At 34.2% G+C, this 26,201-nt stretch overlaps 2 protein-coding genes across 2 annotated transcripts in view; both read right to left on the bottom strand.

Annotated features, from left to right (window-relative positions):
* Positions 1–21,930, bottom strand: part of ADAM2 (ADAM metallopeptidase domain 2) — a 91,095-nt gene extending 69,165 nt beyond the window's left edge. The window contains exons 1-6 of the mRNA XM_024765165.1: positions 21,924–21,930; positions 16,598–16,600; positions 11,983–12,114; positions 11,326–11,402; positions 5,881–5,936; positions 2,486–2,564 (exon numbers count right to left, since the gene is read on the bottom strand). Coding sequence (XP_024620933.1) covers positions 2,486–2,564; positions 5,881–5,936; positions 11,326–11,402; positions 11,983–12,037 — 267 coding nt within the window. The 5' untranslated portion in view covers positions 12,038–12,114; positions 16,598–16,600; positions 21,924–21,930. The remainder of the gene's footprint in view (positions 1–2,485; positions 2,565–5,880; positions 5,937–11,325; positions 11,403–11,982; positions 12,115–16,597; positions 16,601–21,923) is intronic.
* The window catches only part of LOC112413120 (A disintegrin and metallopeptidase domain 3-like), a 107,429-nt gene continuing 93,420 nt past the window's right edge, over positions 12,193–26,201 (bottom strand). The window contains 3 exon segments of the mRNA XM_024764982.1: positions 12,193–12,321; positions 20,680–20,770; positions 21,924–22,089. Coding sequence (XP_024620750.1) covers positions 12,193–12,321; positions 20,680–20,770; positions 21,924–22,089 — 386 coding nt within the window.

The following is a 26,201-nucleotide window of genomic DNA, read 5'->3' as shown; positions in this document are numbered from 1 at the left end:
AGCCAGTAGTATCCTCCCATCATCTAGGCCGCTCTCCTTCCATAGCAAAGTGACTTCGGTGAGACATCTTATGAACAGCTTTCCTGGCTACCCAAAGGACAGATTTCCAGAGGGTTCTAAAGAGAAATTTTATAGCCAGATCTCTTGGTACAGCACCACAGTGACTTGTCCTATTTGAAGATCCATGGTTGTACCACTTTTAACAATCTCAAATCTGGGGCAAGGAAACTGTCTTCTTTATCCCAGTCCTAGGATTGCTGGCTGCTTCTTGTATCTGATATTCCTATGACCTTTAGAGTTCTCTTTACTTCTTATTGTTTTACTCTAATCCTTGTTACAATGAATAATTCTTTACATTAAACTTTCCATGTGTAAATTACTGCATGGTATCTTTAGACATAGACTAAAACAGTATCTTATATTTTTAAAATATTTCACTGACTTATCATATTTGTACTTTTTCACTGTGGTCCCATATACAGGTTCATCTGTATAAATCATACTTTATATAACCAAGAAAAAATACCTCTTCCTTTCCACTGCATTTCATCTACTTCCTTCCAAATGTGGTTTGTATTATCCAGATTGATAATGTATTTAATTCTTCAGAACCACCAGTAAATTATATCAACCTTATACATAAGTTGATTGGAAAACTTGGAAATTAATAAATAAATCATTTTTAGGTCAGCATAGGATAAAATTTTGAGATGGAGGAATCAAAAGTTTATTATTATTATATAAGTTTTCTCCAGTGTTTTTCTTATTGTTATCATTGTCATTTTTTGCACTATTTTCCTTTATTATATCTTGTTCATTCTTCTATTAGCACTCAAAAAAGCATGTGTATAAACTCAGCAACAGTAAGAATGTTGCTGTTGTGTGTGGTCGCCTACAAACGTTGATGAGATCAAGTTGATAGTTCTGCTCAAGGCATCAACGTATTTGCTGAGTTGCTTTCTACTTCACCTATCAATTATTGAGAGAGAAATGTTTAAATCTTCAATAATAATAATTTACCTATTTCTTTTTTCATTTCTGTCAATTTCTGCCTCTTATAATTTGAAGTCTATTTTTATGTGCATACACATTTTGGATTGTTATGCCATCTGGTAATTTTACTGTTTAACCATTATGAGTATCTCTGTGTCCTGGAGAGATCATAAAGTAAACTGCAGATACTAGGAACAAACTCTTCCTGTGTCTAACTGGTTGCTTTGTTTTCGTGTAGATACATCTTTAGTTAGTAAGATAACATAACTTTTAGGGATGAAAATCATTTGTGTAATTTATGAAAAATAGATTTATATGCTTCTAACCTAATTTAATAAACTTTCCTGGCTTTTCCTACACTGACGATAGGCTTGCAGCTTTGGCAAACATGGCATTTGAGGCCAGCATTCAATAACTTATTACATCCAGGTTATAAATAGAACATCTTTGCTTTTTCTTTTGAATTATACATCTGTCTCTCATGATTACCTCCTGGGAGGTAGGAAGTAGAGTTAGGTGTTAGGTTGGCAGAATTACTTAAAATGCAGGTGCAGGATATTGCGGCCCTGTGCATCTCGTTGTCTCATTGTTTTAACTCTGTTTCTCTCCGTCTCTTTTTCTCCACACTCACACACAAAAAATGCCCCCCCCCACACACATATATTGTGTGTGTATACATAAGTATGTCTACAATATTATGTATATATGCACGTATGTATATATCATAAAACTTTCTGACAGTATGCATCATTTATATATTTGTATAGAGAACTCCATAGATGAGTCTATTTTGCCTATTCTGTTAGGCAAAATTTAAAGAACTTGCCATACCTATTATTTCTCCTGTTAAGAGCTTAGTCTCTATAAAAATGTTTTAATTTCAAAGTAGTTGTTAATTCACAACATAGAAATCAGGAATGCAAATTAAAAAAATATAGGAATTGGTAAGGCAGGGCAAATGTAAAAAGCAAAACAGCATTTCAGGCATGGGTATTCCTTGAAATTCTATGCACATTTCTCTATTATATTTACAACAAATGGAAAACTTTATTAAATGAAGCTCCAAGTGGTTGAAAATTTAATATATTCCTAAATGTGCATGAAATTTATGTGTATTTATTTGGTCCCTGAACATACTTCAGACAAGTCTTTGGATTTTCCTTTTCTTCCTAGATTTAGCTTTCCTGATTTAAGTCATGTTTTTTCATTTTAAGTATTTCACTCCATATTCAACCCTTTTGCCACAGGTACATAAACATATACATGTGCATCATCATGAAATAATAGCTTAAATGCATCACTATCATTTGTGGTTTGGTTAATCATCTGTGTCACAAAGCTAATTCAAGACACATCATCAAAGGAAATGGTTACATTCATGCCAAAACAAAACATAACTCCAGCCTGTTATACTCTAGAGACATGTGGACCCTAAGTAAAACAGTCACAGAAACTCACATAACAAAGGTAAAACAGACAAAAAAAATCATACCTGAAACTGTTGTTCAAGAGGTTTCATACTTCCTGTGCCATTATAACCATAAACTCTAAAATTATGAGGTAAGAAAACTCTGTAAAATAAAGATAAAAAGTATTTAATGGAAAATTTGTTTCCTAGATTTTATTGTGAAAAGCTATTTCTTTTATTATACTTATAGATAGGTAGGGAGAGGAGAGAGAGAGAGAGAGTGCGCATGAGGGAGAGATTCTTTGAGTACATGGATTTAGTTTTAATTTTGCTCAAAAAATTCTAGTCTTCAGACCTCTCCTCACTCACCTTACTGTCACACTGTCCTCCTTCCTGTTTTTTAAACACAACAGGCAAACTTTTGTCTCAGGGTATTTGCACTAGCTGTTGCCCCTTTCTAGGATGTTCTTCAACATGGCTCATTGTCTCATCTACTTCAAGTCTTTGCTTATATATCCACATGTCACTGAGGCTTCTCTTGACAAGTTTATAAAAATTTTCAACTTTCTCAATTATTAAAGCATAGGATTTCCAAATGACACTTCTTAGTTTGTTCTATATTTTTGCTTAAGCATTTATCACTTTCTAACATTCTTCCTAATCCACTATTTATCATACCATTATTAGTCTCATCTGATAAACAATATAAAATTCATATCCATTTTGTTTACTAATGCATCTCAAGCTCTTAGAAGAATATCTGGAAAATAGCAAATGGTCAATAAGTATTGAACTAATATGAAATGAATTCAACAGATCAGGTGGAGATCTCACATTAAAATACATTGTTTGTAATATGGGAAGAATATGCTTAAAAGGCTCTACAAAGAGAAAGGGTGGGTGTAGGTATCTCATTTTCATTTTTCCAATTAGTATAGTATAAAGATTTGTGACAGCTATGGCAGTGTGGATTTGTGAAAGCAAAAGGTCAAAGAGCCAAACCGCTGACAAACAGAGCAAAACTTTTTGTATTCTTGTAACAAAAAAAGAAAATAATACACAGTGGGGTGGAGCTCCAGGGAACACACAGATTCCGGGTTGAAAGTTCTATAAAGAGACTTAGCTAGTGATATACAAGCACTGTTTTTTGGTAAAGAAAGAAGTCAAATATCCATGCTTGGACCAGGGAGAAAGCTATTATTGGGGAGCCTAAAAACAAGCAGAACTTTTGGTGGCTGTGCAGTCCTGGAATAAAAATATGAATATTTAAGTTGCATCAGATTCATAGCTTCTTTCCCCGTAAAATCATCTGCTAAATTTTAAAGTTGCACAGAGTAGCCAAGGAGATTAACTTAAAAATCTCTGAAAATAAGAGCAAAGTTTTTTCAAAATTGATGATATAGACTCAGTAAGTCCTATTTTATTTGAGCATGATAAAAGCAAAGAAAAATCACCCCTAAATATAGTGTTAAAGACTGATGAAAACCAAAATAAAACCTTCAAAGTATCAAGAAGAAAACGAAGATGTTCCCTTCAAAGAACAGCAATAAGACTGATAGCTTAAGTTGTCAGTAGAAACGAGGAAAGCCAGAAGACATCGGAATACTGCTTTTAAAGGACAAAAGTTATTTTTAAAAGGTCATCCTAGAATTTATTCCAGCAAAAAAGTTCTTAAGAGTAAGGTTAATATTTAACATTGAATACAAATTAATCAAAAACAAGCAGATCTACAACAGAAATATAGAGAAGTCCTGAGACATATAGAAATTAACTGCAGATAGAAACAAACGCAGGAAAAAATGAAGAGCAACAGAATGCGCAAATTTATGCTTAATTATAAAGGGATATTGACTATACAAAAAATAATAGTCATATCTAACTGGGGTTTAAAAGCATACAGGAAAAATAATGAAAAGGTAGAAGGTAAGTGAAATTAAAAGGTTTGAAGATCTAACAATGTATGATAACTGGTAAAATAATAATGTATATTAGATTTAATAATTCAGGGATTAATATGATAATCTAGAGAAAATACTAAAAGAATAGTAAAAAGTTGTAAAACAAAGAATTTGAGGGAAAATGGTATAATATAAAATAATAGATTCATTAAAATGGAGACTATGAAAGAAAAAGAATATAAAATAAAAGGTACAAAGAAAAAAGGTGACTTCAGACATTATATGGAAAATTAAAGGATCAAGAAAAACAAGGACATCTTAAAATTGTTGAACAAGGCTGGGTAACAAGACCTAGTACAGTATTTAATATAGTGTGATATCTGTTCAGATAAATAGGGCTCAGGAGTAAACAAATAAAATAAGAGAAAATAGTCCAGAAAGATATCCCACTCATAAACAGTCATTTGATTTATTACAAACATTTCATTACAGTGCAATGAGGAAAGTATTTTTTTTCCCAATAGCATGTGTTGGATCCATTGGATGCTAATATGATAAAATATTTGAATCTTGATCCCCATGCTCATGAAACACACAAACATCAATTCTGGATGAACCCTAGAGTTGAACATGAAAGTGAAAACAATAAAAGCTATTAGAAAAAAATGGCAGCTTGGATTCATGACTGTATGAAGACAATGATTTTTTTTTAAATATGAAAAGAATAATAGCTACAAAGAAATAATAATTTGGACTGCATTAAAAGAATTTCAGACTCAGTAAAAAAAAATCCAGACTAAATAAAAAATTGAAAGGGAATGACAGGAAAAATTCCTCCAAAAGTACTCTGTAGATTCAATGAAGTCACAATCAATATCTATGGATATATCTTTGTGGAAGAGTTTATTATAAAATATATGAAAATGAAAAGTAGTAAGAAAAGCCAGAACATTCCTGATGAAGAAAAGGATGGAAAGACCTTATCTTTAAGCTATCAAGATTTATAATAAAGAGACAAATTGACCAAAACTTTTAATAAAGGACCCATTTAAAAAACGACCATTACTGTTTTGATTTTTCTTTATTCCCAAATATGGTGTGCTTGTTTTTTTCCCAATTTCCTTAGCTGGCATGGGATTGAGTTTGGCTAATTACAGTTGTATTGTAAGTCCTTAATACATTCTGATATGTAAACTAATTTAAAGAATCACTGTTCTTTCCACTCAAAAATCCACTATGTTCTTTCAAATATAGTCGAATGTAAGAGAACTCAAAAACAAGTCGTATTTATGTCGTGATAAAAATAGAAAAATATCAAAATTCATCCTCCATGAAACCACATAAATAGTCAAATAGAAATCTGATGTTGCTGGGAAGGAAAAAGATGCGAGCATACATATGGATTCAGGTCCTAGATGTTTATTATATAGGTTTAAAATGTTTTTCTTAAGCATAAAATAGGAGACAAATAGTAAGCAACTAAAAATATTTACAAATGCAAAATAGGTACTTTCTGGATAAATATGAACAATAATTATAAATAGAACAAAGACAGGTAATAAAATAATGTAGTTCACCTACTTTTGCATTAGGTTCACAGTGTACGTTTTCCCATCAATTACAATGTTGTAGGACACCTGGCAGGAGAGTATATTAAAAAAGCAAAGAAAAGTGAGAAGAATGTTAAAAAGAAAAACTATCATTTTATATTAACAATAATAACATGCTAAAGCACACTAATACAATAAAAAAGAGGAAAATTTATAATTTAATATTGATTTATTCCAATGGAATCAGATATTTAAATATTTGCTTTCATAATAAAGATAGATGGAAGAATATAATTGGTACAGTTTCTTATTAATTTTAACACTTATGCAATAAGATAGACCCTGAAATATTGTTGACTTGCATCCAATAATTGTGTTAGCTTAATATTGAGGCCATTGCAAAATTTATGCTTAAAATGGAAGAGTAAAACTAAATTACCAAATAGAGAATTTATATAGTATAGCAAAGAATTAACAAAACAGAATGTTTAATATTTGTAGATTTTATAAATTTGTTCCAAGTTTGGATGCAATACTCATGGATTTTATTAAGAAAGAATGTCTACAAATGGAAAACTTAGTCTTTATAGATCAGTTTGAGGAGCCTTGACCTCTTTGCATTATTGGGCCTTCCAATCCATGAGCATAGGATCTACTCAATTTATATAGACCTTTACCTCCTCTCACCTGGTTTTGTTGTCTTCAGTGAGGAGGTTTTGCTTTCCTTTGTTACATTTATTTAGACTTTGATTTTTATGTAGTGTAAATTATATCTTTAAAATTTATTTTAAGTTTTAAAATGTTTAAAGTTTATTTAAATTTTATAGGATTAAGAGGTTTATTTTATAGGATTAACAAAGTTAAGTTACATTCTTCTATTGCTAAGTTATTTTATCATATATGGTATTGAACTTTGAACAGTAGTTTTACTGCTCCTAATGCTATATGTATATTCATTTCCCCATATAATTCTAAAACGCAGTTAATTCATTGATATTCTAAGATTCAATCATCTTAACAATTTAGATGTAAATTGCATTTTGCCATTGGCCATTTCTTTTTTTTTTCTTTTTTTTAATTAAAGTACAGTTGATTTAGAATGCTGTGTTAGTTTCTGGTGTACAGCAAAGTGATTCAGTTATACATACCTATGTATATTCTGTTTCATATTCTCTTTTATTATGGGTTATTATAAGATATTGAATGTAATTCTCTGTGCTACACCTTCTTGTTTATTTTATATACAATAGTTTGTATATGCTAATCTCAAACTCCTAATTTATATCCCCCTTTTCCCCCTAGGTAACCATAATTTTATTTTCTATGTCTGTGAGTCTGGTTCCCTTTTGTAAATAAGTTCATTTGTATCATTTTTTAGATTCCACAGATAAGTGATATCATGTGATATTTGTCTTTGTCTGACTTATGTCATTTAGTATGATAACCTCTAGGTCCATCCATGTTGCTGCAGTTGGCATTATTTCATTCTTTTTTATGGCTGAGTAGTATTGCATTGTATATATAAACCACATCTTCTTTATCCATTCATCTCTTGATGCACATTTAGGTTGCTTCCTTGTCTTGGCTATTGTAAATAGTGCTGCTCTGAACACTGGGGTGCAGGTATCTTTTCGGTTAGAGCTTTTGTCTTTTCCAGATATATGCCCAGGAATGAGATTGCTGGATCATATGGTAACACTGTTTTTAGTTGTTTAAGGAACTTCCACACTATTCTCCACAGTGGCTGCCCCAATATACATTCCCACAAACAGTGTAGAAGGGTTCCCTTTTCCCCATACCCTCTCCAGCATTTATTGTTTGTGGACTTTTTAATTACGGCCATTTTGACTGGAATGAGGTGATACCTCATTGCAGTTTTGATTTGCATTTCTCTAATAATTAGCAATGTCGAGCATCTTTTCATGTGCCTGTTGGCCATCTGTGTGTCTTCTTTGGAGAAATGTCTATTTCGGTCTTCTACCCATATTTAGACTCTACACAAAAACTACTAGAACTGACAAACAAATTCAGCAAGCTGGCAGAATACAAGATTAACACACATAAATCTTTTGCATTTCTTTACACTAACAATGAAATATCAGGAAGGGAATTTTAAAAAAAAAAAAAAAAAACCCTTTTAAAATTAGATCCAAAAAAGTACTTAAGAATAAACCTAACAAAGGAGGTGAAAACTTACACGCTGAGAACTATAAAACATTGATAAAGGAAATTAAAGATGATTTAAAGAAATGGAAAGCTATCCCATGCTCTTGGATTGGAAGAATAATATTATTAAAATGACCATACCATTCAAAGTAATCTACAGATTTAATGTGGCCCCTATCAAATTACCCATGACATTTTTCACAGAAGTAGAACAAATAACCCTATAATTTATATGGAATCACAAAAGACTCAGAATTGCCAAAGTAATCCTGAGGAAAAAGAACAAAGCAGGAGGCATAAACTTCCCAGACTTCAGACAATACTACAAAGCTACAGTAATCAAAACAGTGTGGTATTGGCATAAAAAAAGACATATGGATCAATGGAACAGAATAGAGAGCCCAGAAATAAACCTACACACCTATGGTCAATTAATCTTCGATAAAGGAGGCAAGAATATACAATGGATAAAAGATAGTCTCTTTGGCAAGTGGTATTGGGAAAGTTTGACAGCCACATGTAAATCAATGAAGTTAGAACACTCCCTCACACCATACACAAAAATAAACTCAAAATGTCTTAAAGACTTAGATATAAGACACATGACACCATAAAACATTTAGAAGAGAACATAGGTAAAACGTTCTCTGACATAAAACATAGCAATGTTTTCTTAGGTCAGTCTCCCAAGGCAATAGAAATAAAAGTAAAAATAAACAAATGGGACCTAATCAAACTTCTAAGCTTTTGCACCCCAGAAGAAACCATAAACAAAACAAAAGACAACCAACTAACTGGGAGCAAATATTTGCAAATGATATGACCAAAAAGGGCTTAATTTCCAAAATATACAAACAACTCATACAACTCAATAACAAAAAAACAAACAAGCCATTGGTCATTTCTTAATACTTTGTTATATTAGATTTTCTCTTATTTCTTATGTTTCCCACATATACTCATGAATTAATTCAGTCCCAAATTTTCTTTCTTATATTACCCTTCTTTGTTTTTGGTGTCAAGGTAATATTGCCTTTATGTATTCAGCAGTATTAACTCTTTTTCTTTTTGCTGGTTGAGTTTTTATGAGTTTTAATTATGTCTTTCTTAAATGTTTGGTTGTATTTATTTGTAAAATAATTTAGCTTTTGACTTAGTTTTAATGGTTGTTTTTGTATTTTTGAGGAGGGAGAAAGAGACATTTATATTCAGATTCAAATTTTTTAAAGTGTTGGACATTTTCATCTTTCCTTATATCCCAGGAGTTTGTTTTTCTATGAAATTGCTTATCTCCTCAAGGTTTTTTGAATTTGTTGACGCATTTATTCATTGTATTATTCATTTGCTAAATTTCTGCTCTATGTATCACTATGTCCACTTTTTTCATCCCTATTAAAATCTTTCATACTTTTATTTGTGTTGCCTTACAGACAACTTGTGCCTGATAAAATATGGCTGCCTATACTAACTTTACTATTTGCTTTGTATAATTTTTCTTATTTTTGTGCTAGACCTTTCTATTCCCTTGTGATTTAGGTGTTTCTCTTGTGGTATATATTTTTAAATTCAATTTGAAATATATGTAATTTCTGATAAATTTAATCAATCAAAAATTTTAAGTTTTATTTAAATTATTTTAATTCCCTATTATATCAAGATGTATATATGCTTTATATTCTTTTATTTGTTACAGTTACAATTGTATATTCAATTTGTTTTGTTTTGAGGTATACATATTCATACTTTTTCATCAATTCCAGCTTTTATGTTATTCTTTGTCCCAGTTTCAATTTCTAACTGCTGAAGTACATTATTTAAATTATTTTCTTCTCTTGTAATCTGAAAAGTGTTAATGTACTCTAATTTTTATTTATCTGTGTTGTGATACCTGATCTCAGTTCATCTATGTTTAATATAACCTCTTTTCCAGATTTTTTCCTCTATTTTCCAGGAATTCTAATTGCTCTTTACTTAAGCCTCTAATTCTCTCCTCTTTTTCCTTGAGCTGTTTATATGTTGCATCTGTTTAGTTTCTTCAGCTGTCTCTGGCTACTGTTAATTCTTGATTTTACTCTCATACTATATTTTTCACGTACAGAAGTTCCATTCAGTTATTTTTAAAACCTCCTAGTCTTTTTAAGTTCAATATTCTCTTGTGGTATATTCTTTATTAATTATAATAATTATAAACATACACTTTTCATATTATGTTTGTTGCATTTGTTAAGTCGGTAGGTACAATAGCCTTACCAGTTCAAAAAATACTATTAATCCTTTATTATGTATCCAGCACCGTTCTAGGCACTGGAGTTAGAGACATTAACAAAATAGTCAACATTTTTCCCTCATGAATTTGACAGTTGAGGACAGATGATTTTTTTTTTTTTTTACTTCTCTTATGAGAATTACTGTCATAATATCTGGTGAAACCTGGTTGAAGATATTACCCTCTAAGTAGATTCTGTGTACATTTTCTAATATGACCAAGTAATTCTATAGACTTTTCCATTAAAAAAATAAAACTCTTAAAATGCTGTTAAATGTCTCACCTCTTTTTTTCTATTTAAATGATTTAAAGTTTTCATAAATATTCATTCCCTTATAAATTATATATTGAAAATTTTAAGCTTGTGATATCTGTATCAGTGTGACAAGTAGGTAGCTGATAAGGAAATATTTGCATTCAAATTATCTAAATATTCACTACCAATCAAAAAGAAAATTAAGGTGTCGTGTTTTAAAAAAACACTTCACTTCTTTAGAAATGATTCTAGAAATTAGTAAAACAGATAAGAAACTTTCTAATTAATTCAAAGAATAAAAAAGAGAAAACTAATACCTGAACCAATATACACTAAGATGGCATAAAAAGAATTCTTAATGATTAACATATTTGCAATCAAGACATAAAAATTATTCATACAACACTTCATTAAATCAAATGATTGCCATCCCCTATAGGGATGCCATAGGCTTACTTAACAACTACTAAAAATCCTCCAAATATTGTATGGTAAATGAGTGACAAGAGACTGTAAATGGATCAGGTCAGGTATTATTCAGACACTCAAGAGGGAAAGAGATTTAGAAGATGGGCCTTGGGGCTTTGATAATAAGCATCACTGAACCATATTTCTATGAAACATTGTTAATCTTGGTTCATTTTCAAAAGGGCTCTTCCATTTAAGAAAAATTGGGTATAAATATAAAATTCAGAAAGTGTGCAGAAATGAAAAACACCAGGTTTACTTATTAGGAACAAAATATTCACATGCTTTTTAGTTTGTGAAAAATGTTAGGGCTTAATTACGTATGTTTCAACTCCTCCACTTGACGTTGACCGTATTTTCTCTGGAACTGTAATTTGCACACGTAGTCTTTCTGAATCTGCAAGGTGCAAAATGTTTTATAGGGGCAACACTTACCACCTCATAGCTTCCTTCATTATTTCCTCATCTAAATCCATAATATTCTATAAGTCATCCCTCATTTTTACTCTCTTTTCAAATACCCTCACCTCAATAACCACTTCTTTCTAGAATTACAAATCTTTTAAAGAGAAACAGGTATACTACTCTAGAAATATTGCCCTGTGGGCAGGTTCTGGCAACCCTGAGGTAATAGGCCCAAATGCTCTCAGAACAAATAAAGTCAGGTCCTTTGGACCTTCCAACTACAGAATCCAGATATCAGAAATGCAGAGCAGTATATGAAACTCTAATCTTAAGGGATCTACTCAAGCCACGGCATCTCCCATCTTTACTACGGTCCCATGAAGAGTGGGAAAGACCCTCACAACCAAAGTGGATTTTGATTGGGAAAGGTGGCAATGTGGGAGTGGATACGGGCTTACACAGTTGGAGCTCCCACCAAAAAAACACTTTCAAAGGGATATCCAGCCTCTCAGGGGGAAACAGAAAGGAGACCTGACATTCCCTAAAGGTCAGAAGAGGGTTTTAGTACTTACTATCGTCTGTCTGAAGCCCGATGAGCCCCAGAAGCAGAAACAGAAGGCACCACATGGCTGGACGTCCTGGATGGCAGCCTGAATAACGGCCGTACGCTTGACTACAGGGCAGTTGGGGGCGCGAGGAGACCCCTCCTGACCGCACACACCGCAGGAGGCAGGCGGCTGGGAGAGCAGCGGAGGGTCGAGAGGCTGCCTGCTGTGCGCCGTTCAACGTGGGCGACCTTGGCCGCTAAATCTATGCAGGAGGCTTTGACGCCTTGTGACTCCGCTTTCCGGCTCCGCTTTCCGGCTAAGAAAGCGCAGAATCACTTCCGAAAGGCAAGGCTGAAGAAACAGCTAATGAACAGGAAGATTCATCTACACTTAAGTGAACTTTTATATAATATATATAAATATTTATACTACATATGTTATACATTTATGTATAAATATATAATATATATAGGCACTGCTCAATATTCCACTGAACCAGTGTAATTAACACCTAGATTCAGATCCAGAAATAAAATATAGAACCACTAAAGCTGCCAGATTGTCCCCTGACAATCACTACTTCTAACACCATAGATTACTTTTGTCTGTTTTTGAACCTATATAAATGGAGCCAATCACCATGTATTCTTTTTATGTTTAAAGTTTTTTTAACATGATGATTAGGAGATCCATCCACGTTGTGAGTAGCAATAGTTTTTTTTTTTTTTCCCTCTTGTTGCTGTATATCACACATTGAATGTGTCCATCTGTTTTTCTATTTTACTATTGATTAGAATTTTGTTCATTTATAGTTGGAGCTATTAAAAACATATTTGGCATAATACCTTCCAGGTCCATCCACGTGGCTGCAAATGGCATTATGTTTGCTGAAATAAGTCAGACAGAGAAAGACAAATACTGTATGTTCTCACTTATATTTCAAATCTAAAAAATAAAACAAACAAACGAGTATAACAAAACAGACTCACAGATACAGAGAACAAACTAGTGGTTACCAGTGGGGTGAAGAAAAGGGGGAGAGGCATGATAGGCATAGTGGATTAAGAGGTACAAACTTCTATGTATAAATTAAATAAGCTACAAGGATATATTGTACAGCACAGGGAATATAGCCAGTATTTCATAATAACTTTAAATGGAGTGTAATGTATAAAAATATTGAATCACTATGTTGTACACTTGGAACGAACATAATATTGTAAATCAACCATACTTCAATTAAAAAAAAAGTTTTGGATCAGTGAAAATAACCAAAAACCAAAAAAACCAACCATGTTTGGCTATTTTATTTCCTTAATTACTATCAATTTTTGATTCTTCTATTTTGAGGCTACGTTACTTTTAAAACTTTTTATTTAAGCATAATATTCTCTAGGTCCATCCATGTTGCTGCAAATGGAAGAATTTCATCCTTTTATGGCTGAGTAATATTCCATTGCATATATATGCTGCATCTTCTTTATCCATTCATCTGTCATGGACACTTGGGTTGTTTCCATGTCCTGGCTATTGTATGTAGTGCTGCTATGAACATCGGGGTGCATGTATCTTTTCAAATTAATTTTTGTCTTTTCTGGATATATGCCCAGTAGTGGGATTACTGGGTCATATGGTAGTTCTATTTTTAGTTTTTTGAGGAACCTCCATACTGTTTTCCATAGTGGCTAAACAAGTTTACATTCCCACCAACAGTGCAGGAGGGTCCCCTTTTCTCCACGTCCCCTCAAACATTTGTTATTTGTAGACTTTTAAATTCTACATTCTATCAGGTTTGAGGTGATATCTCATTGGGCTTTTGAGTTGCATTTTTCTAATAATTGGCAATGTTGAGAATCTTTTCACTTGCCTGTTAGCCATTTTGTATGACTTCTTTGGAAAAATGTCTATTCAGGTCTTCTGACCAATTTTTGACTGGCCTGTTTGTTTTTTGATATTGATTTCTATGTGCTGTTTATATGTTTTGGATATAAACCCCCTGTTGGTCATTTGCAAGTATTTTCTCCCATTCCATGGGTTGTCTTTTAGTTTTGTCAATGGTTTCCGTTGCTGTGCAAAAGTGTTTAAGTTTAAATAGGTCCCATTTGTTTATTTTTGCTTTTTGCTTTAGCTTTGTGAGACAGATAAAGATAAAATACTGCTATAAATTATGTCAAAGAGTGTTCTGCCTAGGTTATCTTTTTAGAGTTTTAAGGTTTTGGTTCTTACCTTTAGATCTTTAATCCATTTTGTGTATGGTGTGAGGAAGTATTCTAATTTCATTCTTTCACATGTAGATGTCCAGTTTTCCCAGCACCAGTCTTTTTGAGCCCCATTCTGCCACATCTCTCTGACTTCACCTGGAGAATATTCTGATTTTAAGGGCTCATGAGATTAGATTGGACCCACCCAGATAATCTAGGATAGTGTCCCTACTTGAAGGTCCATCACCTTAATGACTTCTGCAACTTACCTTCTACCATGTAACATACATATCCACAAATTCCAGGGATTAGAGTGAGGACATCTTTGAAGGTCCATTCTGCCTACCACCAAAGCACTGGTATGGGATGTTAGGGAAGGGAAGCAAGCCAACACATGTGAGTCTGTGAGCTGGTTACTGCTCCTGTAAGATAAAACTAAATCCCACAGGCAGCTCTTGGAAATGCTATAGAATAGGGTACAGCAAACATTTTATGTAAAGAATGAAATAGTTTCAGCTTTGCTGAAATAGTGTGCCATATGGTCTCTGTTGCAACCATTACCAAGCAGGGTTCTTGGTCTCCTTAATCAATAGAAATTGGTCGGAGGCCAGACAAGAAATTCAGGCAAGGCTTTACTGGGGCCCCTGCTGCAAGCAGTGGTGGGGGAGTGAAAATAATCAACAGTTTCCCTTGCTGGCTCGCTCCCTGAGGCGGGGGGCGGGGGCAAGCTTGTTCCTTATATGGGGTGAGGGTAGGGGTGTGTCCAGGGGTCAGGCCAGAACAGTTGCTTAGGTGGTTTGCTCACCCCTTAGGTGGTGTTGTGTGCAGGGGTCATGCACAGTACCCTGCTTTTGCTCCAGGCTCTTCAAAAGCGGCAGTTGGGTGTTTCTTTTTTTGGGTCTTTTTGTATCTTTTGTCCAGAACTTGTCCCAACTCAGCATGCACGCAGTTATTTTCAGTCCCATACAGCTTCTTTGTATTTTGTTGCTCGAAGAGAGATTTGTCCAAGTGGAAGCACTGCAGCACTGCAGCAAAGGGTCCCAGGTCCCAGCCTGTCTCACAGCTATTCAACTACCTTCATATCTATCTATTTACCCTCCAAACACTCTATCACAATAATTGAATATGCACAGCTCTGATAAAAGCCAGTCCCTTTTTTTACGTACCAGATCCTCTCCTCTCCAGTTTACTTCATGATTTTGTTCTTAAGTCTTCATTATATCCAACATCATCATCTTTCCCCCATTTCTTTATTTCTAAACATCTGTAGACAATATGTAGTGTCTCCCCCAAATAAAATCCCTTCTTTGATCATAAATTGCACCTCATAATCCCCAAAAGGTTGTCTATGTTTACCATCTTCATTTTATCACTTCCCATAGAGTTTATCAAGTTCCTTAAAAAATGATCTAACATATAGATTGGGATTTTACTGAACTTATAGATCTCTTCTGGAAAAATTAGAAATTTTATAATAGGCATCCATTTTCTTAGTGCTGATATACAGATACTAGTGTTTTCCAAGACTGATCATCCTGATAAATTTTTTAATGTTGTTCTAATTGTATACTGATTCTGTTGATTTAAGTAGGTAGTTAATTATAATTTCTGCAAATGAGGGCAATTCTTTTTCCTCTTCAAATCTTTCCTCCTTTTTATTTCCATCAAAATAATAGTCAGAGCTGCCAGTTCTTTGTTATATTTTTAAGCAAGATTTTAGACATCTTTGCCTTGGCAATAGATACTACAACAACAAAAACAAAAGTAGTATCATATTTTATAAAATATTTCATAGTCTTCATAAATATTTAAAATTTCCCTCTAATTCCCTTGAGTAAATATTTCATTATCATGAGATTTACCACCTTCTGGAGTCTTGTATCATTTGGACAAATCTGTGATATCTCTTCAGGCACAACATACATTTCCAACTTTTGATGTAGAACTGAGTATAAAGAATAAGAAATTCACCATGTCTTGTAAACAACCTCACAAATGTATGTGTGAAATTAATTCAAAAGAAAAACAAGGCTTACACTGCTTCATGATTCATTATGCATGTAGCTCTTGGACAGGAACACTTGTGGATGTCATCATACGTTAATCTTAATTTAAGGCCAAATAACTGAGCTATAATAACTAAAAATCCCTCCAATGTTATTGCACCTGGATACTGAAATAAAGAAGATTGAAGAGAACACCATTATGTAAGAAGAAAACAAAAGCAAGTAATGTATTAAAACAGTTTTGATCCTATAAAATTTTATACTTTAGTGCTTTATGTTGAGCACATATTACACTTTATTTTGATAAATCTTTGATACAAATATCCATACTAGTTAATTGATTAAGAAGCATGAAACAACGGAAAAAAGTAATTAAACTACCAGTGTTCTCTGGTGAAAAATTTGGCATGCCCAAATTCCATAGCCTTAAACACACTTAGTATTTCTGATGAAATCAATATAAAACACATTTATTTAACTTTCTTATTAAATCAAATCATTCAGTTTGCAAAACTAATTCAATATACATACGTGTCAGGCACTACAATAGAAAATAAGAATATAGTGGCATACTGGGGACTTCCCTGGTGGTCCAGTGGTTAAGATTCAATGTTTCCACTGCAGGGGGCACGGGTTCAATCCCTTTTGGGGAGCTAAGACCCCACATGCTACATGGTGCAGCCAAAAAAAAAAAAGAAAACAATATAGTGGCATATGTGAAAGAAAGGGACTTTGTCCACACTTGGAGCATATATTACAGAAGAGGAGAAAGAAAATTAATAGGAAATTAATGACAAACTTCCCAAATATAAAGAGATTGTGAAAAGCGCTCTGAAGAAATGGAGTGCTCGAATAGAGAATTTTGAGGAGGGGTATAATCATATAGATAAGATAGTTAGAAAAACCTATTTGTGGAATTGATGTTTAGGCTGAGATAGAAAGTTTGGGAAATGATCTAGCATTTTGAATAGCAGTAGGGAACTTGTATGGGAACCTGTTCAAAGCCTGTAGTATAAGGAATGAAGTGAAGGAATGACAAGATGGAAGTTCTAAATATAGGCAAGGCCATGGTAAAGAAATTTGGAGTGAGATATTACCAAAAAAAAAAAAAAATGGGGGGTAGTATAGAGTGGCATTTCATATGATTTAACCTTGATAAATAAAATGATACTTTTCTCATCTTTTTAATCATTACAAGCTAAATTCTTAGAACTTCTCTAATTTTTCTATATCAATAAAAATTTATAGTGAGTAAAATTTAATTTATACCTAAAAGAAAAATATTGTGTGTATGTGTGTGTATATGTGTGAATGAAAACATGGAATATTATCTAGCACCATGGAAAAATACGTTAGTTGTTACCCTCTCCTGTTATCCTATAAGAGCTAAGCTTGAAAAAAAGGGAAAATCCCAGTATCAGAATTTGAAAGAAGGTTAAAGACAAATCAGAGCATGAGAGATGATATCTGGCTAACCACCAGGTTTTAAGGCAAGATATAGGAACCAGAAGCTGGACTTCTAGTGCTCACTCAGAGAAAGGAAAAATAGTCTTCTACTTTCATATTTATACAGTTGAAAATAAATCCCCTGTATAAAGACATGCTACCGGATAAAACAAGTCCTTAGTTATACTGTGCAGGAAGAGAAGATAGAAGACCTAAATGTAAGAACTGAAGCCATAAAAGTTCTACAAGGGAACATAGGCAGAAAACTCTTCGACATAAATTGTACCAATTTTTTTTGTGGGGGGGGGGATCAGTCTCCTAAGGCAAAATAAATAAAACCAAAAGTAAACAAGTGGCATCTAATTAAACTTAAAAGGTTTTATACAGCAAAGGAAACCATCAACAAAACAAAAAGACAACATGTGGTCTGGGAGAAAATATTTGCAAACAATGAGACCAACAATGGCTTAATATCAAAAATATACAAACAGCTCATACAATTCAAAATTCACAAAACAACCCATTAATAAGTAGGAAGAAGACATAAATTGTTGTTTTTCCAAAGAAGATACACAGATGTCCAACAGGCACATGAACTGATGTTCGACCTCACTAATTGTTAGGGAAATGAGGCAAATCAAAACTGGAATGAGGAATCACCTTATGCCTTTCATTTTTTTGTTGTTGTTGTTGTGGTAGAATATGAGGAAATATGCACTTTTTTTTTTTGCGGTATGCGGGCCTCTCACTGTTGTGGCCTCTCCCGTTGCGGAGCACAGGCTCCGGACGCACAGGCTCAGCGGCCACGGCTCACGGGCCCAGCCGCTCCGCGGTATGTGGGATCTTCCCGGACCGGGGCACGAACCCGTGTCTCCTGCATTGGCAGGCGGACTCTCAACCACTGCGCCACCAGGGAAGCCCACCTTATGCCTTTTAGAATGGCTATTATCAAAAAGGCAAGAAGTAACAAGTGTTGTAGAGGGTGTGGAGAAAAGGGAGCCCTCATACACTATTTGGAGGAATTTAACTTGTGTAGCCACTATGAAAACTAGTATAGAGATTCCTCAAAAAATTAAGAATGGAACTACCATGTGATCTAGCTGTTCTGCTTCTGGGTATTTATCCAAAGAAACTGAAAACATAATTCAAAAAGATATATGCACCCCTATGTTCATTACAGAATTATCTGTAATAGCCCAGATAAGGAAACAACCTAAGTGACCACTGACAGATGAATGGATAAAGATGTGGTATGTATACACAATGGAATAGGAGTCGTAAAAAAGATGAAATCTTGCCATTTGTGACAATATGGTTGCACCTTGATGGTATCATGCTAAATGAAATAAGTCAGGTGGAGAAAGACAAATACTGTATGATTTCACTCATATGCGGAAAAAAATAAATTAAGAAACCAAACCGAAGCAGAACAAACACATAGGAGAGAACAGAGTAATGGTAATCAGAAGGGAAGAAGGGTGGGGGATGGAAACTAAAAATTTGGTGGTGGGCACACTGAAAGAAGTTGAAAAATGTGGTACACATGCAACTTATACAATGTTAAAAACCAATGTTACCTCAATTAAAAAAAAAAGGATATTGGACTCAATTCTGCATGAGACAATAAAAAGCACAATTCTTCAACTGTGTGCCTATTCTTACAATGTTAGATTATAATCTGTTGAGGAAAGGGAAGAAAACGTTGAAATGGAACCTTAGTGTATCTTGTTAACAGTTACTGTTAGAACCGTAAAAAGGAAGCATTAGAAATGGGGAGGCCAGCAAGACAAACTCAGAGGGGAAAAGTGACACCACTGTAGAAGACAGAACATGTAATTGTCTTTGAATTTTCTGACAAATATCTTAAGCTACTCACACTCAAAACCTACCTCAACTTCTGCCTGCCACTCACCCACACCTTCCTTTATCCCAGTACACTCCACAGCAAGGATGTGTTATAACAACAGTTGCAAAAATAAACTCTGCTTAGGTCTAAAACTTGGACCTGCTAGGCGGTAGTACTCCTGGGAAACTGATCCTGAGAAATTATGATTAAATAAGGCAGGACAGTGATCATAATGGCCCCAAATAAGTTAGTGGCAAAGGGGATGAGGGAAAGTTATGGTAGAATCATCCCGATATGTATTATTTTTACCACAGAGTTCACCCACTTAAAGCACACAGGTGAATGATTGTAGGGTTTTTAGTGTATTCACAGATATGTGCAACCATTACCACAGTCAATTTCAGTTCCCTCATCTCAAAAACAAGTCCTCTACCCTTTAGTTATTACCATCACCCCAGCTATTCAATCCCCACCCCTACCTCCCCAACTCTCACAAGTAAACAACCACTAATCTTAGTCTCTCTAGATGTCCATGCTCTGGATGTTTCATACAGATGCAGAATACGTGGTTTTTGTGACTGGCTTTAGTCACTTAGCATAACGGTTTCAAGGTTCATCCACGTTGTAGCAATATCAGTGCTTCCTTTTTGTGGCTGAATACTATCCCATTGTATGGACGGACCCTGAGATACACTTGCACAGTTATTTCCTTCTGTCTCTTCAGAAAATGAACTAACAGGCACTGGTTTTGGCAGATTACTGGGATTTTTACTTGAAAATGAAACTAGAAAGAGTTGAGATAGGTACTCTGGGCCATGTGTAAGCAGAGCAGTCATCTTGGAGAGAATGGACATGCACAAGAAGAGATGATGTCAACTGTAAAGGCTTTGGGTGATGGAGACAATGGCCTAGCTCATAACCATCCAGTTCCTTACCACCCTTTTGTGTTTCAGCTCTACATCATTTCTTGCCCTTGCAGCCCTGAAACCATCTACTGCTGCTCTAAAATTTAGGCTGTCATGAGCAGACTTTGTTCTTTATGATCAGTGGTACCTTACTCTAGCATCTCTTCCTAAAGTCAGGTCGAGTTCTTGCAACTATTCAGATTTGTCCAAGATGTCTTAAGTAAGAGCACAGGAAGACATGCCAGATATCATTCAATTAAGTCAGTTTATAACAGTTGAATGATTGATGAGTCATGCAGAAGACTACCCTGAATTACCTGGTCGCTGCTGACTTGTTCATACATAAGATTAACTAACTTGGGAAGTAGAGGTGTTGATTGAAATTTTATATCATTATTTTGTCTCTGGCTACACAAACGAGAAACAAAAATTATTTCCTTTACAATTAATAAACAAGACCTACTTCTTTACCCTTGCTTCTGCATTCTCATTTTCCTAAGTATTCACTAAGCAAATTGTGGCTTGTATTGTTGTTACAGTAAAGAAAAAAGCAGTATGAAAGTGAAGTAAGTCAGATAGGGAAAGACAAAGTATGATCCCACTTATATGAGGAATCTACAAAAAAAACACCCTCATAGATACAGAGGACAGATTGGTGGTTGCCAGAAAAATGGGATGAGGGGGCGGTGAGCAAAATGGATAAGAGGGTCAAAAGGTACAAACTTCCAGTTGTAAAAAAAACAAGTCATGGGGATATAATGTACAGCATGGCGACTATAGTTAAAATAAGGAATTACACTCTTGAAACTTGCTAAAAGAGTAGATCTTGAAACTCCTCATCAGGAGAAAACCAAATTTTTGTTAACTATGTACGGTGACAAATATTAACTAGACTCATTGTGGTGATCATGTTGCAATATATACAAATATCAAAGCATTATGCTGTAAACATGAAACTAATATAATGTCATATGTTAATTATACCTCATTAAAAAAAAGACCTAATCAAGCTCTGCTCTACAAAAAAAAAAAAAGAAAAACAAAAAAAAATGGAAAAGCTGCTCAAGTGACTTAATTCTAATTTTAGAAACACATGAGTGATATTGATTATGTGTAAAATGGGCAGTATCCTATGTGTGTTCTCTCCCTCATTCTTTGCCATCTTATATTTTCTCAGTTTCCCCGTATTCAATACTTCCCTGTCTCTATTAATCTTCACCTTCTTTATTCTGTGCTGCTCTGTCTTTATTAATCTTCTTGGCACAAGTGAATGTCAGTGCAAGGAAACAGGGTTGCTTGGGAAGTAGACAGACCTTCTAAAGCAGTTACAGCCAACATGGCTTGCTATTTGAAAGGTACTGAGGATTTACTGAGTTACTTCAGTTGTTCCTGGGCCTATATAAACATGGAACTTACCCACCTGCCTGAAATCTGAAAAAAATTTGGTATGTTTCTGAACATTTACCCAATCCATCCAAGAGTCCCTACTTATAATATTCTGAATAATATTTGAATTTTCTCCTAAATCATTTTAAATATTAAAGATAATGAGTTTACTCACCCTTCACTTACTGTACCCTCTCTCTTCCAAAATATCTTCATTTAATTCCATTTAAGAGCAATGATGAGAATTAAAATGAGGAAAGGCAGGAAAACGTAGAAACTGATCACAAGGCCGTTTTTTCGAGAAGCACCATGTCGTGTTACCAACATGTCTGTACTTTTACCTGAAAACATAAGAGTACCTTTTAACTTTTTCAAAAATGGTATTCAAAGCATATTAATAATTTGAATTATAAAACTTTGGAATTCAAATAATATAATCATAGAGTTAATAAACTTACATTTAAAAGTGTTTTCCAATATTCTGTGACTATGCCCCAAAGTGCATTATATATTTCTGTCAAATATATATATATAAAATTTATTTTTAACCTTTGTATGTATATTTAATATTTATTTATGTGCTACTTTCTAATGTATTTTATTCTATCATATTCCCTTCTATGAACTGCTACTTAGAACACATTAGATTGATATTTTCACCTAATAGGTTCTTCCATTTTAAATATAGAGCAAAAAAGGAAAAGAACTATTTTAAAAATTATTTATGGAAAATTATTGATATAACTGAGGCTAATTTAAAAAAAATAGTAGACTAGGTTAATTTACATAATAGATGTATAAAGTGATATTGTTTTAATTTTGACTGTACTAATTAGAAAAATAGATATTCCTCTTGGCATTATAAAGACATTACATAAAACTAGAAAACTAAATCTATGGAAACTTGGTCCAGTTAAGCAAAAGAAATAAACCAATTAAAATACAAAAAACTATATCAAGCAATCAGAATTACCACCAAAGCAACTATTGAGGATATTAAGTGTAAATGAATTTAATGCCCCCTCAAAAAGACAAAAGGATGGGTGATGTTGAAACACACACACAGTCCAACTATATGTTGATTAGAAGTAATTTACCTTAAAGTGATTTAGGAAGTTTTATGTATTATAAGAAATAAATTAGCAAAAGATGCAAAAATATTGAAACTAATCAAACATACAGCAGTCTCATGCTATGGTAGAACTCAACACTTTATAGCTCTCCTTTCCTGGCCTCACCCATCAGAAAAGGTCCATTCTCCTTTAATCCATCTTTACTAAAATTATCATGTTGCAAGTGGAGCTTCCTTCTCATGTGGTTAATTACTCCAAAGACTGATTAAAGAGATCACTATTAGATTAACTGGGAGATATCCATTACTCTAAGGAAGAAAGATTGGGAGCTTCTACTTGTGGGCATGATGAAATTTTTCCATTCAATGTGTCAAATAATAAAAATATGAAACAGGATAAGACATGAAGGAAATGGTTTCTGGAAGTCAACAGGAAACACAGAACTAAAATATCTGAAGAAAAGAAAACATGATGTTGATTTTGTGGAAATACAATTCTACCTATGGATAATTTGCTGATCTCAGAACAGAGAATTGGAGTCCTAAGCAAAGTACATCACTCCCATGGAGCAGAAGACAGAGCTCACAGCAGAAGAAATGGTGGGAACCTGAAGGGTGCAGCATTGAACAGAAAGTTGCTCTGAAATTAAGGATTCCAAAACTGTTAAGGGGATCCTTGCAGGTGTCCTTGGCAGAAGGATAAGGAATATATATGTGTATATATACATACATAGTATGAGACAATCTGAAGCTAATTAGACAGCAGCTCTTACTGGGGTGAGAGTGGAAAAGAGATACCAGAGTTTGAGCAGTAGTGGTAAAAAGAGCACCAAGAAGATCCCAATTTCTCCACATCCCCACTAGTACTTGTTGCCTGTGTTTTTTATTATAATAGCTATCCTAATGAGTGTGAAGTAGTATCTCGTGGTTTTGGTTTGCATTTTCCTAAGATGTTGAACATCTTTTCATGGGCTTTTTGGCCATTGGTATATCTTCTATGGAGGTGTGTTTATTTAAATCCCTTCCCTTTATTTATTTAGGCTGCGTTGGGTCTTCATTGCTGCACGCGGGCTTTCTCTAGTTGCGGCGAGTGGGGGCTACTCTTCGTTGTGGTGCGTGGGCTTCTCATTGCAGTTGCTTCTCTTGTTGTGGAGCACAGGCTCTAGGCGCGCGGGCTTCAGTAGTTGTGGCTCACGGGCTCTAGAGCGCAGGCTCAGTAGTTGTGGCGCACGGGCTTAGTTGCTCCGCGGCATGGGGGATCTTCCCGGACCAGGGCTCAAACCTATGTCCCCTGCATTGGCAGGCGGATTCTTAAGCACTGCGCCACCAGGGAAGTCCCTAAATCCCTTCCCATTTTTAATTGGGTTATTTGTCTTTTTGTTATGGACTTGTAAGTGTTCTTCATATATTCTGGATACAAGTCCCCTATGAGATATAACATTTACAAATATATTCTCCCACTCTGTAGTTTGTCCTTCACTGTCTTGGTTGTTACCATTTGCAGCACAAAAGTTATCAATTTTGATGAAATTCAATCAGTCTATTGTTTCTTTCTTCACTTGTGCTTTGGTGTCTTTGATAACACAGCCTATGCCAAGGTCACAAAGATTTACTAATATGTGTTCTGAGTGTTTTATAACCTTGGCTCTTACACTTAGATCTATGATCCAATTTCAGTTAATTTTTGTGAACCTTGTGATGCAGTAATCTAACTTCGTTTGCATGTGGATATCTACTTGTCCCAACACCACTGTTTTAGAAGACCATCCTTTGTCCTTTGAATTGTTTTGACATCTTTGTCAAAAATCCATGACTGTTAGCATGAAGCTTTATTTCTGGACTCTCTCTTCTATTGAACTAAATATCTATCCTTATTCTTGGGACAGTACTACACTGTCTTGATTATTTAGCTTTGTAATATGTTTTGGAATTGTGTTTTCAGTTTCAAGTTTTCTTGAAAACTATGTTTTCAAGATTGTTTTTACTATTCTGTGTTGCTTGAATTTCTGTAAGACTTTAAGATCAACTTTTCAGTTTCTGCAAAAGAGACAGCTTGGGTTTGTTAAGGATTGTGTTGACTTTGTAGATCAATTTTGAGAGTATCTGGAGTAATAACAATATTGAGTCTTCCTATACATTAACAGGAGATGTCTTTACATTTATGTAGATCACTCTTTCAATAATGTAGTTTTAGCTTTCAGTGTATATCTTACACTTCTTTCCATAAAATTATATCTAAACTTTGTATTATTTTTGGTGATGTCATAAAATGGAATTTTTGCCTGACAATTTTGCTTTACTGTGGTAAAATACTCAACACATGAAATTTATTACTTTAAATATTTTTGAGTGTACAGTCAATGGCATTAAGTACATTCACATCTTTGTGCATCTATTATTACCATCAAACTCTAGAAGGTTTTCATCCTCCCAAACTGAAACTCAATCCTTTAAACATCGATTTACCAGTCCCCCTTCCTCCAGCCCCAGGCAACTACCTTTCTACTTTGTCCCTATGAATTGACTACTGTAGGTACCTCATAAAAGCACAGTCATCCAATACTTGTCCTCTTGTGACTGGCTCATTTTAGTTAGCATAAGCTTGTCAAGTTCCATCCATATTGTACCACGTGTCAGAATTTCATTCCTTTTTAAAGCTGAATTTTCCATTGTATGTATATACCACCATATGGGTATACTGTTGATGGACGTTTGAGTGTTTTCACCTTTCGGCTATTGTGAATAATGCTGCTAAGAACATGGGTGTCCAAATATCTGTGAGTCCATGCTTTCAGTGCTTTGGGGTATATACCTAGATGTGTAAATTCAGGATAATATGGAATTCTATGTTTAATTTTATGAGGAACCACCATACCATTTTCCACACGGGCTGCAGCACTTCTACATTTCCACCAGCAATGCACAGGGGTTCCAATTTCTCCACATTCTCATCAGAACTTGATATCTTCTGAAATTTTTAAATAATAGCCATCCCAATAGGTTTGGATTAGTGTCTAGTTGGAGTTTCGACCTGCAATTCCCTCACAATTAGTGACGTTGAGCAACTTTGCATGTGCTTATTGTCCATCTATGTATCTTTTTTGAAGGAATGTCTATTCAGGTCTTTTGCCATTTTTAATTGGATTTTCTGTTTCTTTGTAGCTGAGTTGTAGGAATATCTTACATATTCTACATATTAATTTTCATCAGATATATGGTTTGTGAACATTTTCTCTTATTCTGTGGGTTAGCTTTTTCCTTTATCAATAGTGTCCTTTGATGCACAACGGTTTTTAATTATAAAATTCTAATTTATCTACTTTTTTCTTCTGTTGCTTGTGCTTTCAGTGTCATATTCAATAAATCATTTCTAAATCTAAT

Source organism: Neophocaena asiaeorientalis, unplaced genomic scaffold (assembly GCF_003031525.2).
Source record: "Neophocaena asiaeorientalis asiaeorientalis breed wild unplaced genomic scaffold, Neophocaena_asiaeorientalis_V1.1 scaffold14, whole genome shotgun sequence".
NCBI classification, from domain to species: Eukaryota; Metazoa; Chordata; class Mammalia; order Artiodactyla; family Phocoenidae; genus Neophocaena; species Neophocaena asiaeorientalis.
The sequence above is the reverse complement of the archived record's forward strand: the minus strand, read 5'-3'. Positions and strand labels throughout refer to the sequence as shown.